Source organism: Rhinolophus ferrumequinum, chromosome 10, assembly GCF_004115265.2.
Source record: "Rhinolophus ferrumequinum isolate MPI-CBG mRhiFer1 chromosome 10, mRhiFer1_v1.p, whole genome shotgun sequence".
Lineage (NCBI taxonomy): Eukaryota > Metazoa > Chordata > Mammalia > Chiroptera > Rhinolophidae > Rhinolophus > Rhinolophus ferrumequinum.
Genome location: NC_046293.1, coordinates 36,405,654 through 36,420,394, shown reverse-complemented (window position 1 = coordinate 36,420,394; position 14,741 = coordinate 36,405,654). Strand labels below are relative to the sequence as shown.

The following is a 14,741-nucleotide window of genomic DNA, read 5'->3' as shown; positions in this document are numbered from 1 at the left end:
TATAATCTATTCAACCAATAGAATACCATAAAATAATTATGTGTGTATACATTTATATCACATAGAAAGCTATCTATGTTATATGTTGAATGAAAATGCAGATTATAATATAATATGAATGGAGTGTCTAGAAAACTATATCACAAAATTTTTATGATTGTCACTGGCTAATACTATTATGAGGTTTTTTTACACTTTTATTTGCATAGTCCATTTCCCATATTAAATATATATGTCTATACAATAAAGAGGCATTTTTAAAAAAACTTCTTAGAAATGTAATCCATAATCTCAGGGAAAATAATCCTTTCGGTATTTTCATTGTAACCAGAGAAATGGTAACTACAGGTTACCTGATTAATGGCTCCCAACATCTCAGCTCTGCTGGCAACTCGTGCTGTGCACTGGTCAAGGAACGTCACACTATTCTCCAGCTTCTTAATGATTTCCTGGGCCTGGTTGTCATCTTCACAAAGAGGTGTTAGAGACTGCACAGAAAGCAACGTATTAAAAAGTATCCAACCCAAATATTCAGCAAGTGATTCTAACACTGACTATGTTATAAGTGCAGACGGCAGCCAAATCTCAATTATCTTGGTGGAGAATGAAAAGAAGCAGTGAAGACCAATAATAAATGATACTGAAATATTAGTATCTTTGTTGGCTGTCAAGTAGACCTATGCAGGGGCTCACAAAGACTTCTATATCTATTCTTGATTCCTTCTTTACTTCCCAAATTTGCCACTCCTTCATGTGTATTTATATTTTTCTTCTATGATAGAATGGGGTATAATTTATTGGTAATGGTAAAGAAAGGGTTATATAGGGTAAATTTTATGTTTATCACAACGAAATTCAGACTGTGGTTTCTAAAATTTTATTTTCCTTTTCCAAAATCAACCCTCTTAATTTTCCAACTCATCTCTATATTTATGGTGACTTCATAAAACGGAAGAATAGTAGTTGTTATATTGCTAGGTACTTTACAGAGGGCGTAGCCGTCATCTGACTGGACTAAATCAGTCCCCATTCTCTTTTTTCAGTTAATTAAATGGAAACAAAATTTTTAATTCTCTTCTTTGAAGCTTAAAATGAATAGTATCTGCTATTGCTCAGTTTGCTGCATGATTACTCTTCTGCCTAAAATATCTTTGAAAGCCAAAGAGAAAGCAGATGATTCATACATCTACTATAAAAGACATTTATTGTTTTATTGCTTATGCTCTCCGATTAGTGAATCTTTTATTAATATTTTACTCTGATCTGAATTCTTACCTCCTATCAATTCACCTTGGGGTCAGGCAGGGCTGAATACTTGGTGTTAGTTTTAGTCTTAAAAGTAAACTCATATGTAATTTTGAAAACATTAACAATACCACCAAATGTATAGTCCCCAAAGGTTATTATTCTTACCTCCAATAGCTTTAAACAGTTAGTGATTTCTTTTTTCAAATTTTCTTCTGCCAAGTCACGAGATCTTTCTTCAAGCTTCACTCTTTTCTCCAAGGTGAACCAATCACACTTAAATCCCAAAGATAATCTGAGAAATTCAGCCTGTTGTCAAAATAATATGAGGGTGAAGGGAGAAAATTGGATGTAGTCAAATATTTCGGTTTAATACTGGATTATACAAGGTACGCGTATTTCTTTCTGCTCCCATGCATAGACTTTACCTGCACTTTGTCATTTCCAAGCCAGACACCAAACATACAAGAGTGTGTGCAAAAGCATGAGCGACTGTACGCAAGTAAGCCTGAAACATTTTTTGAAAAAACTAAAGGTAAAAATATTTACTTTACACTCACCTCCACCTCCTTCTCATTAGCAGAAGCACTGTAGGATAAGACAAAGAATTTATTCAAGCGTAATTCAACAGAAAAGCAAAGAATGTCAATATGGTATGTGAAGAACTTACTTGTCACTTTGTTTAAAGTTAACTGATTTCACAGTGGTTTCAGGAAGAGAGGAAACAGCAGTGTCTATTAAAAGATAATAAAATATTATTTGGTTAAAGAGGCTTACCAGCTAAAGGCACATTCTCTCAAATGTTATGCCCTCTCTCCACTAAACAAAGGCATGAAATATGTCTGAGATGGTAGCCAACTAATAACGCATTTGCTGAATATAACATAATGTTATGCTATGCTATTGGGATCACAATGACCTTAAAATCACTGGCTCACACTTCAACATGTGAATAGTCTTTGAAACTTGAAGATGTCTCAGAGACAAGCGACAGCCCGATTTATTTGCTTTGTATTTGAATGTTTATTTGACTTGATCCGATGGCTACATGCATGCCTTCCTCTGGAGCCCTGGTCCTCCTTCAGATCCAAGCTTTAATAGCAGCAGCAGCAGCAAGAGTCATATTGATTGTAATAAAAGTAGTAGTAGTAATAGTAGCAGCAGCAATAATAATAGAATTATAATAATTCTGGTAACAATAGCAGCAACAATACTCGTACACATGGTCCCCACCATTTATCATAGAAAGAAATTATGTCAGTCCCACAACAAGGCTCTTTATACATATTAATGATACTCTTAATGACAACTTTGGAAAAAATTCAATGTATTAGCTATAAGAGTGTTCGTTTTTGAAAAAACCCCGTTTAACTCCTGGCTTTGACCCTTATAGCTATGTGACCTGGAACAAGTAACAACTTCAAACCATCTACAAAATAAGGATGATTATTCTTCTAGGGCAGCTAACTTTCATGGGAACTTCTCTGCCAGACACTTTTCTAAGTGCTTCATACATCATGTATTCAAACCTCACAGCAAACCTTCTGTGGTAGGTACTGGTATTATCTAGTTTATGGGCTAGGAAACTGAATCATAGTTTACCTATCTCACCACATAGATATTTGGGAAAACTAAATAAAATTATGTACATAAAGAATTTTGCCAAGTATTTAGCATATAGTATATTCTCAAGAAAGGCTACTTTTTAAAAACTCATCGTTTCTGTTTTGCAGATGAGGAAATTGAGACTTTTGTTAAATAAATTTCCAAAGTCACAGTTAATCAGAGACTGACCCAGTATAGAGTCTGTGTGACTCCAAACCCTGGACTCTATCTACTTTTGTGCCTCCTAATAAACATGAAATGGGGAGGGAAGCATATTAGCACTTCTTTAAATATTGGCTTATTTACTTTCAGATGGGATAATTTAAAAGATCTCAAAGTAGAATTTAGAATTCAATACTGACATGGGCGTGGTTCTTAGTTCACAATTGGGCAGCAGACCTCTGGGGTTTACCAGTCAACAGCAACATAAATGTGGCTTTTTGAAAATTATACCAATGGATCGAGAATCAGTTCTACTGGCTGTTTCTCTAGAGATGCGGAATTTATAGATGCCATATCTTTACTCAGAAAGATTTCACCCATAAAAATACCAAGGGAATAAAGTTCATGTGGGGGTTGGGAGAGAACATTCCTTACCTCCCATAGCACATTCTTTTTTATGCTCATCTATTGTTTTCGATTCCTCTTTGGCTTCCTAAAATCATAAAGAGATTTTATTGCTGTACATAAAGTGCATATCCTTTATAACCAATCATTTCCCAACTTCCTGTCCTCTCCTAATCATGCCCTGTCAAAAACACTTTACATTAATCAAAGAACTGTACTAGAGGTTAAAGAAGAAAACAGGACTGGCTCCAGGGGGGTTGACAATCTAGTTGCAGCATAAAGGACAGAGATATATGAAAAGCTGCAAACATGATAGAAGTTACCACAAAGCAAACTAGGATTAATTGCCAAATAAATGGGATATAGATAAATAAGTGCTCTGCAAAGGGAGGAGAGAGACGCCATGCCTTGAGTAGCATGGAGTGTCTCTGGATAGGATGCATGAAGAGACAAAGTGGGGGTGGTTCTGGACAATCACAGGCAGCTTTCTACACGGGTTGTTGAGGAAACTGTGGCAAAAATAGCTACTAAGATTGTGTTGTGTTAGGCTTTTTTTCAATATGAATTTTTTTAAGGTCGTTGACCAACTGTTTTACAAATATAGCTATACAACAAGAATCTCCATAATAAGAAGGATGTACTGTACTGCCTGAGAAAGCTATAAGTATACAATCATTTTTATGATAATAATTATTCAACCTTCTCAGAAATTTTCTATAAAAGTAAATCCAAGACAAATTTCCTTGGGAGAGCCATTGACATGATGTCATATACATTTTAGACAATTGAAACCAAGACTTTGATAAAATGTAACAAATGCAATAATACAGGTAAAGCACTGGATCATTCTTACCAAAACTTAAATATTCTTAAGTTTTTTTGAATCCTCCTGCCTCCCAATGACCTCTTCCAGCTATGGCATTTCCTCAGGCTCCTGCCGTTCATGGCAGGATTATCCATGGTTGCGGTTTCCAATTGCTTCTTTGTCTCCCATTTGTCAACAATGAACTACACTGTCCCTGTACCCAACACTCCAAGGCAACTGCCCTCCCCAGTTATCAGTGAACTCCCTATGGACAAATCCAGTGCATAAGTTTCAGTCTTTACCTTATTTGACCTCACGGTAGCATCTACAATGATCTACAATCCTGTTTCTTGAAGATTGTTCTTCCCTTGGTTCTGCTCTCCTGATTTGTCCCCATCACTACAATCGCTCCTTCTCAGCCTCCTCTGCCATTGCATTCTTTTATTAGATAATGGAATCATCAAGAGTCAATTTTCCTCAGTGCTCTCTCCCTGACTACCAGGGTCCTTGGGAAATCTCATCCACACACTTGGTTCTTTGCTGCTCACTCTCAAATGTGTGTCTACTTCTAAAAGTCCCATTGGTGACTTTTAGAACATGGGCATATAGTGATAAATAAAATCTCTTTACAGACTAGTGATGCCTCACATCAACCTGAAACTTTACTTATCTCGAGCTGATCTTATTTAAACCCCAAGTTCTACTCTTACTCCTTTGCTACTCTCATGTTATTCAATTCATACATTTTCTATGTCATCTTTTCTAGACTCTAGCCCCAAGCACTTTTCTTTCATATCACTAATCACACTCTGATCGTGCAGTAATTGTATGTTCCTTCCCCTAATTAGAACATATCTTTCAGATAGATATCACTGCTTTATTCAACCTTATTAATGCATTCACTTATTTAAGAGTCCTCTATTGATAGATATTTAGCTTGTTTTCAGTAGACTTTTGATGAATAAATGAGTGGATGAATGACTCGATTGTGTGACCTTGTATAAGTCACAAAGATGCTTTGGCCTCAACTACTTCATCTATAAAATATTGGTATAATTAAATTCTTTTAACCTTATAATATTTTGAAAAGATAAAATGAGATGGTGCTTTTAAGAGTAGTTTTGAAACTTAAAGGGACAGTTCCACCATTGTAATATATGATTATTTTTATTGCTGACATGTGTATGTTTCCTTACCAGATTTAACATGGTTTTGTCCTCACTCACAGAGCCTTGGAGTACAATGTTCTCGTGAGCTGGACTTGTGTCTATGAGAAAAAGAAAATACACCAAACAGTTGGAGAGCAGTAACAAGTAAAAAAGGAAGAAATACTGAGGGCAGACTAGAAAGTGACAAAGGCCTTAAATGTAAGATAAGTTATGTACTACAAAACTTTAAACATGTCCATTGATTCAGAATCGGGACTAGAGAAACTAAGGTTCCCAAAGAAGCTAGCCATATAAAATTTCTTTCTAGAAATAAACACTTGTATAAATGGCCTTCAAATAGTTGCTTTCAAAATCCTTTTTAAGGCTGCTGCTGCTTTTTAAATCAAACACATTACTAATATAATTATAGAAACTGGATAAAGGAAGAATGAATAATTAGTAGCTTCGTAGCTTTTTTATAGCCTGACAAATTTTTTTTTAATTATATATGCAAGGCGGATAACACAGTATGCTATCCTTCCAAAACATGGTATCTTTTTACATAAAATGTGATCAAACTAAGAAGAAATGAATTACTTTTAAGTTATGCCATTCTTTTTGTAATTTCCCTTTATTTTGCTGTACTTTATTGTACTATAATGCGCTTGTTAGTGATTTTCCTCTTCACATAATTCATTGTCCTGAATTTAGTTCAGTGTAGGCACAAAATGTCAGCAGCTATTGGTAGTTTTTGTTTCTTTCTTTTTAAGAAAAAAAATAGTTAAAGAATGTATTATATTTCTACATTTTATATGGAAATAAGAACAAAATAGTAACCACTCTTCAGAGATAAAATATTTTTTTCCCTGTGGAAATTTTATTTTTGTTTTTCTTTAAGTTTTAGGACAGATAATAGATTTAAATGGTCCATAAATTTAAAGATGTAAAATGTTTTACAGTGAAAATTTTCCCTCCCATCCATGCCAGCCAGAAACCTATTTTCCCTTCCCATAGACAATACTATTTTGCATAGACTCCCAGAGATATTTTATGCATACCTAAAAACTTTTTCCCAATCTTCTTTTTCCATAAATCTTTACATGCAATACATAATATTTTGTACTTTGGTGTATTTTTACCCCAAGAAGCAATAGTTCTTTGATATCCTTCTGGAAAAAAAGGCTCCTTATACATGTTTTATGCAAGCATATAAGTATTTCATTACATGGACACGTCAAAATATATTAACTAATTTTCTATTGATAGTTAACTTGTTTACAATACTTTGTTATTACAGACAACGGTGCAGTAAATAAATTTACCCATATCTCATATGGTATGTGTATACTTAGATCTATAGAATAAATTCACCGAAATCAAATTTTTAACCACAAGATATGTATGTTTAACATTTTGGTGGATATTGGAAAATTCCCCTCCACATTAATTACAATAATTTATATTCCCTACAGGAATGTGTGAGAATTCCATTTCCCCCCTCAACCTTACCAACAGAGTGTAATCAAATTTTTGCAACAGGTGAAAATGGTATCTTGGTGCAGTTTTAATTAAAATTAATTAATATTAATTAAAAGTTTTCTTATTTGGTGTAAGGTAGACTATAAAAATATTCTTCAGTTAACCTAAGGAATGGATTCCATTTCTATAATTTTATGACTCCTCTGATTTAGCACCTATATCTCAAATTGAGCTGTTAAGTTCAAACAATCAAATGAATTTTTCTGGATTGATTGTTGTGGGGGTGGGAATAGGAGCCGCGGCCTCCCCTGGGTGTCAACTACAGTGGCGTCTCACTGGGAATGGCTGAGAATAACTACTTTATTCTCAGAGTCAAGTGGCAGAAAGGATCTAACATATCATCTAGTTAACTCTTTTGCCTTCTGAATGGACCATCACTGATTGGTCCATCCTTCTAACCTAATAGATTCCAATCAGGATTGTGAAATTTCCTAAGCAGGTGATTCTACATCTGCGCCACAGATGAGACCCAGTTGTGTCCAATCAATCTTTGCCATAAAGAAATATTTAAGTCCCATTAAAATACATTGTAATTTTGGTTCTATCTACAGAATTTTTTTTAAATATTGGTAACATTATCATATATAAAAGCAATAGTCACCTCTAGGACTACTTTTCTCCAGACTATGTCTCCACATTCTTTTACAAAATAATGCGACTGAGGATAGTTATTCTACCAGCTTACAGGTTTGCTTAATGTTGTAGAACGGAAAATATACTTGAACACTTCAAGAGCTTACCTTTGATTTTTATCACAGCAGAAGCTGATCTTGTATCCTCCTCTTCCTTACAGAGTGATTTACAATCGAGGACACCAGAAGCCACCTTCAAAATTTCTGATCCAGAATCTATCAACAGGAAGAAACTAACAGCATGAATACTATGCAAAAGGAATATTTGCCTATGTTCTTTTCATTTGCACACACGTCAGCAGGTCACAGGACATCAAGCTTGTAGTTATAATACTAACAGTCTATTTTTACATCTTTTCCAAGTGCACTCACCAGTGGATGAAGTGTGTCCTGGAGATGGTAGTGTGGAATATTCCCTGCCAAAAGAGTAGAAGACATATTTTGGGATGTCAGGTCCAAAGAATTCTCATAAAAACTAACTGAATATGTGTACAAATTTACACACACATACAACAGGCAGACAAACCTGGATGGTGGCAGGCTCTCAGAATACAAGCATTCAACACCATTCTCCTTAAAGAAAAAAGAAAAAGGAGAAATAAGTCCAACAGTTGGACATTTTCAATTCCAGCAATGTGGTTTTAAGCAAACATTTCCACACAATTTTAAATGATCCCGTATTTACTTTGCTCTGTTGGAGAGGATATGAGGATGGGATGGTATCAGGCAGATTGATATACGAGTGTGTACTTCCTCAAAGCTGTACTTGCAAAAAAATTCCAATTTTAAGTGCACTTACAAGTTAATAGTTAAAGAAAACCTGATAAACTCTTGGGCAAAACAAATTCTAAACTTAAAGGGTAGATAGAGTTTATTTCATGAACTTAAGTCAAGCTTTCTTTAAATAGAACATTCTATGTGGGCATAAAACATTTCTATTTATGGAAATATTACTCAACCTAAAACTCTTGACCTGGTGATTTTAAAATGGTTCTCAATTTTCTAGCTAGACAAACCATACATTTGAAAGTTAATGAAATTCTCAGAGATCTGAGAAATGACATGTAAGTCAGCACCTATTACTTAGTGCTCAAAAAGAGCTTAACAAAACTGGCCCCAGCCTGCTTGGGCAAGTGTTTGAAAGTCTCATTTGAACTTCCTAGTCTTTCTCAGGAGTTCCTAATTTGGGGGGAACTTTAGGACATTAAGCTCGATTAGTTCATTTATTCTATTTCAAAACATACAATGGGAACAGAGGTTTCTCTTTAATAGTAAAAGTTAATAAGCATATTTTCAATATTATTTGATCTATTTAGGAAAATAAAATTCAATAAATTAAAACTGAAATCATTTGGACATCTCAAAAACCTGCACAGACGATGCAACAATGAAGACATTTAAGTATTCCACAATCAAACATAGAACTTATTAACTTCAACCAACAGGTTTCAGTGGAGGGGTGCTATATGTCATACACAGTGTTTGGAATCCATCCAAAAAAACATTGACTGTAGCCACAGAAAAGTAAAGTTTAGCAAGTTTGCTGAATATGTCATTACCCAGTAAATAACAGCAGCTTACATCTGTTCTGCACGTTAAAACTTACAAAAGCCCTTTTTCTGTATCATCTCATTTAATTCTCCCAACAACCTTATGCAGTAGGTTTAAGCAAGAAAAGATTTACTTATTTCAGGTAAGAAAAGTAAAGCCAATGAATACATTAATTTCCCAGGAATATTCAGAATGGTGGTCTCAGCCTGTAAACTCAGGACTAAATATAGTAGCATCCTCTCCTCTGTAAACAGCGCTGTCTCTGAGGTACCCTATCCAGGCTACTGGAGAGGCAAAGAGCTTCCCAAACATTGTCTTAGACTGGGAGATGAGTTAAACACCAATTTTTTAAATGTTCACCTCGAATGTTTAGGGAAAAAACCCACAAACTTGCAAAGCAAGAACTCACCCCTAATCCTTTTATATACCATTGTTGGGCAATCTTTTTTATTTCCTTTCACCTCTGCTTTAAATGTCTTTGGGTCACACTATATATGACTAAAGTCCCTCACGACATCCACTTAATTTAATTCAACAACTGTTATCAAAGGCCCACTGTGTTCCAGGAACAGTGACAAAGGCTGGCGACACAAAAACACAGTCCTTGTCCCAGAGGAGTCCATCGGCCAGTCAGGAAGACAAATATGTAAAACAAATACTTCACAAATTATAGGCCACATTCCACAGAGGAAAGTAATCGTCACAGAACAGAGTAGGGCAATATTTGATTAAATTTTGAAGAAAATTGTACCTTATAACCTACAGGTAGTTAAATAATGATGACTCAATCCTTAAAATATTTCAATAAATTGTATTAGCAATTGTTATATGCTAATAACTGTATTGAATACATGAGAAATAAAGGTATAACAATAAGAAAAAAATAAGTATTCTTCAGTTTTATTGAGTATCCTACTTCATAAAAGTCAGCAAGGATTGATTCATTAATAATTTTGAAAAATCAGGCCCATTTAACACTGCATAATATATAAAAATTTGTTATGTGTGGCTTGAAATAACACTTATTACTGTGCTATAATTAGTCATGTGTACTATATATAATAATTATACTAACTAAAAAGCTAATTTTGTCAGAAAAAAATGTCTTGCTATATCAGGGTCATGGATACCTGTGTTTGAATTTAAAAGGTATGAAAGAGAATGCACTTATTTTCCATTTAATTAAACTGGTTTTCAATGTGGAGGGAAAAGGGACCCATCATTTCTGCAAACTTTGTTTAAAAAAAAGTCTAATTATTATTTAGTGTCAAAATAATAAACACAGCAAAAATACAGTTTGCCTCCCTTATATTACAAATGTCTCATTTGTCATAATGCTCTGTGTAAGCCCTTCTTTTGTCCTATAACTCACATGCAAAACATTTTAGTGAGAAGCCTTTTGATAAAATAAATATATATATATATATAGATGAAATAAGTAATAATTTTGTGATTTTGGAGAAATGTCATATATTTCGTAGTCACACATTACAGTTGCGAGGTAAGTAATTGGCTGTTACTCCCAATTGATGAATCTGTATAAATCTCACTGATCAGAAAACAACCTGATGGCCAACATATCTCAATGCTAGGTTTTCATAAATTTGGTCTCACAACATTTTTTTCCTCCTTCTTACAAGAATAACCAAACAAAAGGAGATTTTTTTTTTTTCAAATTTAGGATTAGAGTTAGTGAAGGTTGGAGACAGAGCCCCTCAGGGTGTCTGTGCATGTGGAGTGGGGGTCGGAGATAATTCAGCAAGAACTTTCTACAATTGTGCTCTTTTCTTCCAGCTTCAAAAGTCACTCCTATTCAAACCAGCATTCTGGACCCACAGGAGAACCTGACCCACACACAACTGTGAGACCTGGGTAGAGCATGAAAAAGATATTCGACTGGATATATTTTAAAACCAAGAAATATAAAGAAATTGACTAAAAGCAAGAAAAAGGAAGTTCAGATGAGAGACTTACTTATGTGTAGAAAATTGGCTCAAGTCAATGGTTCTAACACATGCCGATAGCACAGAGCAGGAAGGATATTCTTCCTGTTCAAGCCATTCAAATATCAACCTGCATGACATTTACATGAAAATTTATGCTCCAGCCCATTTGCCTTTGACAGTGAGAGTCTAATGAAGGGTGGGGTAACCAAGGTATTCATGGAACAAAGTGAGACAGATTCTTCCATGGGCTGAGTCAGTAAATGCAGGCACACCCCCCACACCCACCCCCCCACACACAAACATACACACACACACACACACACACATAGAAGTATTATTTCAGTATTGAGATAGAAAAATATGAAGAACAATAAGAAATAACTTTTAAGATATTAGTTAGGGCAATTAATAGGCCTAGGTAATCTCCCAAGTTATGTTATTTTTGCTCTTCTAGATGAAATCTTACTTTATAGATTTTATGATCAGAAACCCTTCCACTAATAGACATTCATGCTACCAGTGTAATTGTTACTATTAGATCTATTTTAGAGAATTGATACTGCACAAATAAATTAATATTATTTTCTGAGAAAAAAGAAAAACTGAACAAAAGGTGTCTACATAGACTCATTTCATTCTAACTTAAAAAAAACAACTCTTGACTCAGTGTTGGTTTCAATATTATAAAAAAAGAAAGAATATAAAACTGAATGTTAAAAGATGACAACTGCTGTAACCTGAACAAAATTAAATTGCCTCACAGTTTTGTTTTTCCAATTTCTAACTGCAAGGACACCACACCCTACAGAACACACCTACCACTTTGAGGTTCATTTATAATACAGTTATCAATCAACTTTTACATGTCCCAATTTTGCAACTGGCAATGTTATTTCTTCTCCAAGGTTATTAATGCTGCACCCACGCACAGCTTGAAAGAACAGGACAGACAATAGCCAGAAAATCTCCTGAGATATTTTAAAATTGATTCTGCCCTTTGCCTCATAAATCACCTCCTCCTAGTGATAAAAACATGTAATGACATGAAGGAGACCTCAAAAGAATGGATGGCAAGACACTTAATATTTGATATATGTGATTTTTTTTAACAGCAAAAGGAAAACCAGAAATTCATTTTCATATCCTTTGACCTGGGACAAGATATCCTCTGAGCTTCACACTGCTGATAATTCTGATTCTGGGTGATATTTGCATCTGCTATTTTCTGAGTGCTTACTATGAACCGTGTACTTTACATATGTTGTAGTGTCTCAGTAGGGTCAAATCTGAGGTTGGAGTAGGCAGAGGGGAAAATAAGTTTTGTTGTCATAGAATTTTCATGAAACTTCTCAGTTCTTAGACTGTTTGGGGACACACACAGGCACCTAATCACATGTCCCAGTTTTGCAAAGGCCTAGAAACCCTTTAGTTGCCTTCAGACTCAATGGTGAGAACCGTGAAGAAGGAAAGGAAAACAGACTATACAAAGAAATAAGTGGGCCCTAAGGAGAAATTGCCAAGAGCAAGGAAGGGCTGAGGAAGTGGGGCCTATGAACAGCTGGGTCTAGCTATTGGAGGGAGCACGATACTCGATTCAGTGGGCAATTGTGCTCAGACCACTGTCTCCCAGCCCTGCTGGATTATCTATATGCCTTGAAAAGTAAAAGATAATTTTAGCAACCATATCAAAAGGGGTCCACCCAACACCACAGTAGGACCCCGCTCTGACCGTGTTGAGACAAGAACAGAGAGTTATCTCTCTACTGACCAGGAAGAGGTCACCAAAGGCCCAGACACAGAGTTTCAAGGAGGTTAGCAGTGGAGTAGGCAGGGCCTGTGGCCAGTATGGACAATGAACAAAAAGGACTGAGTAGAAATGACTGGTGAAGCTAACTGCCTTGCCTCACAATCTCCAGGAGGTTAAGTGTCCTTCCCTGGGACTTACTAGTTGGTGAGGCCTGAAGGACATTGGGATATATTGATATGCACCCCAAGAGATTCTTGAAAATGTTGAGAAGGGACCCCATTCATCAGCAGGTGGAGAAACAGAACATTGAGATTTGTCTTTCCTTTATATATGACTTACTTGGTTTGTTTCCATGGACTGGTTAGGCCAGAACTTAGCCATTGCAGATATGTATATGTGTATGTATATACATAATATATGTATATGTGTATGTATATGTGTCTTTTTGAATCCTCAAAAGAACAGTACAAAATAATATCTCTATTTCACAAGGGACACAAGCAAATTGAGAGCGGTTAGGCCACTTGTCAAAGTTCACACAGCTAATAAATAACAGAGCCAGTCTTAAATCCAGACTTGCTTGATTCCAAAGCCTTTGCTAAGTGGCTAAAAATTTTCAGTCTTTACTGGGAAAAGAATTTCAAATAAATACAAAAGTAGACAAAACAGAATACTTAACCTTTGCGTACGCTTCTGCAGATTCAACAATTATCAACCTATGCCAATCTTGTTTCATCTATACTGCCTTTCCTCTAAACCCACTCCTGCATTGTTTTGAAGCAAATCCCAGACATCACAAACATTTCTTCCATAAATATTTCAGTCTGAATCCCAAGCACTGGAAATAATTTATTTTCTTCTTTACTCTTTACACTAAAATATCCCAAATGAATGCATTTCACTGTGTCAGTAAAGTAACTCTGTTCTCCCCAAGAATGTCCCAAACTAGTCCCCAAATTATTTTACTAAAATATGTCCTTTTTGAGATATTACTCTCGTTACAGTCCTTTGCTTACCCAAAGATCCTCTAATGAATCCTGATGTTCACTTTTATCTCATACTGTGTTTTCTGGAAAAGATGGTGGAATATAACTTTCTCTATGAATATGAGAGAGGAATGAAAAATAAACCTCAAGTTCCCAGGAATACCAGCCCAAAGAAAGGAATCAGAAAGCAATAGGGCAACACTATTAATTCAACAAGTTCATTGAGTGTTCTATCTTAAATAGGTCCTGTAGGGAGTACAAAAATAAGTAAATAGCCGTGCAACAAATACTAATGGGAAAACAACTGTACGCCAAATTCATGCAGGTTACTAGACACACATTGGTTAATGGGCAAACAAAGGCATTCTCTGCCAAGCTTATGACCTACTACAGGAATAAATATAAGAAAACAGAAAAATACAATGCAACCAAAATAAAGGTGACAATGAGGGGAGGATAGAGTTACTGGGGTCCAAAAGAATTTATTTGTTCCTGAGTGGAACAGTTAAGAAATGAGGAAACTGAGGCCTAAAAGACATGACTTTTCCATAGTTACACAAAAATCAAACCAGGGGGGAAAAAACGTTATCTCTTGACTTCTAATTCATTACGATTTCCATCTCAAGAAGGACTAGAGAGGCTTGACTGTAAACAGTTTTGCTACCACAAGAAAGGTTTTCTGAAACTGTTGCCTTTTGTAATGGGCCTCAAATAGAATTTGAGAAGTAGAGAATTGTCCAATATTCTGGGCAGAGAAAACAGCATTAATAGGTTTGTGTGATATGTTCTGATCACACATACGCTCTACCTCGTCTGGCTGACATGTAGTGGTAAACATAAGGCAACGATGAGCAAAGGATGGAAAGATAGGTTGCAACCAGATTGGAAAGGCACTTGAATACAAGGTCAAGTTGTTTGTGATGAAAACTCTGCCGAGTGACAAAAATTCTACAGTTTGAAGCCAAAGAGT

The 14,741-nt window shown here is 35.4% G+C and overlaps 1 protein-coding gene across 2 annotated transcripts in view; it reads right to left on the bottom strand.

Moving 5' to 3' along the window:
* Positions 1–14,741, bottom strand: part of IRAG2 (inositol 1,4,5-triphosphate receptor associated 2) — a 32,793-nt gene that overhangs the window by 15,137 nt on the left and 2,915 nt on the right. For both annotated transcript variants that reach the window (XM_033117897.1, XM_033117898.1), the window contains exons 2-10: positions 8,068–8,114; positions 7,914–7,957; positions 7,650–7,757; positions 5,419–5,489; positions 3,448–3,505; positions 1,916–1,979; positions 1,806–1,833; positions 1,414–1,554; positions 354–488 (exon numbers count right to left, since the gene is read on the bottom strand). In XM_033117897.1, coding sequence (XP_032973788.1) covers positions 354–488; positions 1,414–1,554; positions 1,806–1,833; positions 1,916–1,979; positions 3,448–3,505; positions 5,419–5,489; positions 7,650–7,757; positions 7,914–7,957; positions 8,068–8,114 — 696 coding nt within the window. The remainder of the gene's footprint in view (positions 1–353; positions 489–1,413; positions 1,555–1,805; positions 1,834–1,915; positions 1,980–3,447; positions 3,506–5,418; positions 5,490–7,649; positions 7,758–7,913; positions 7,958–8,067; positions 8,115–14,741) is intronic.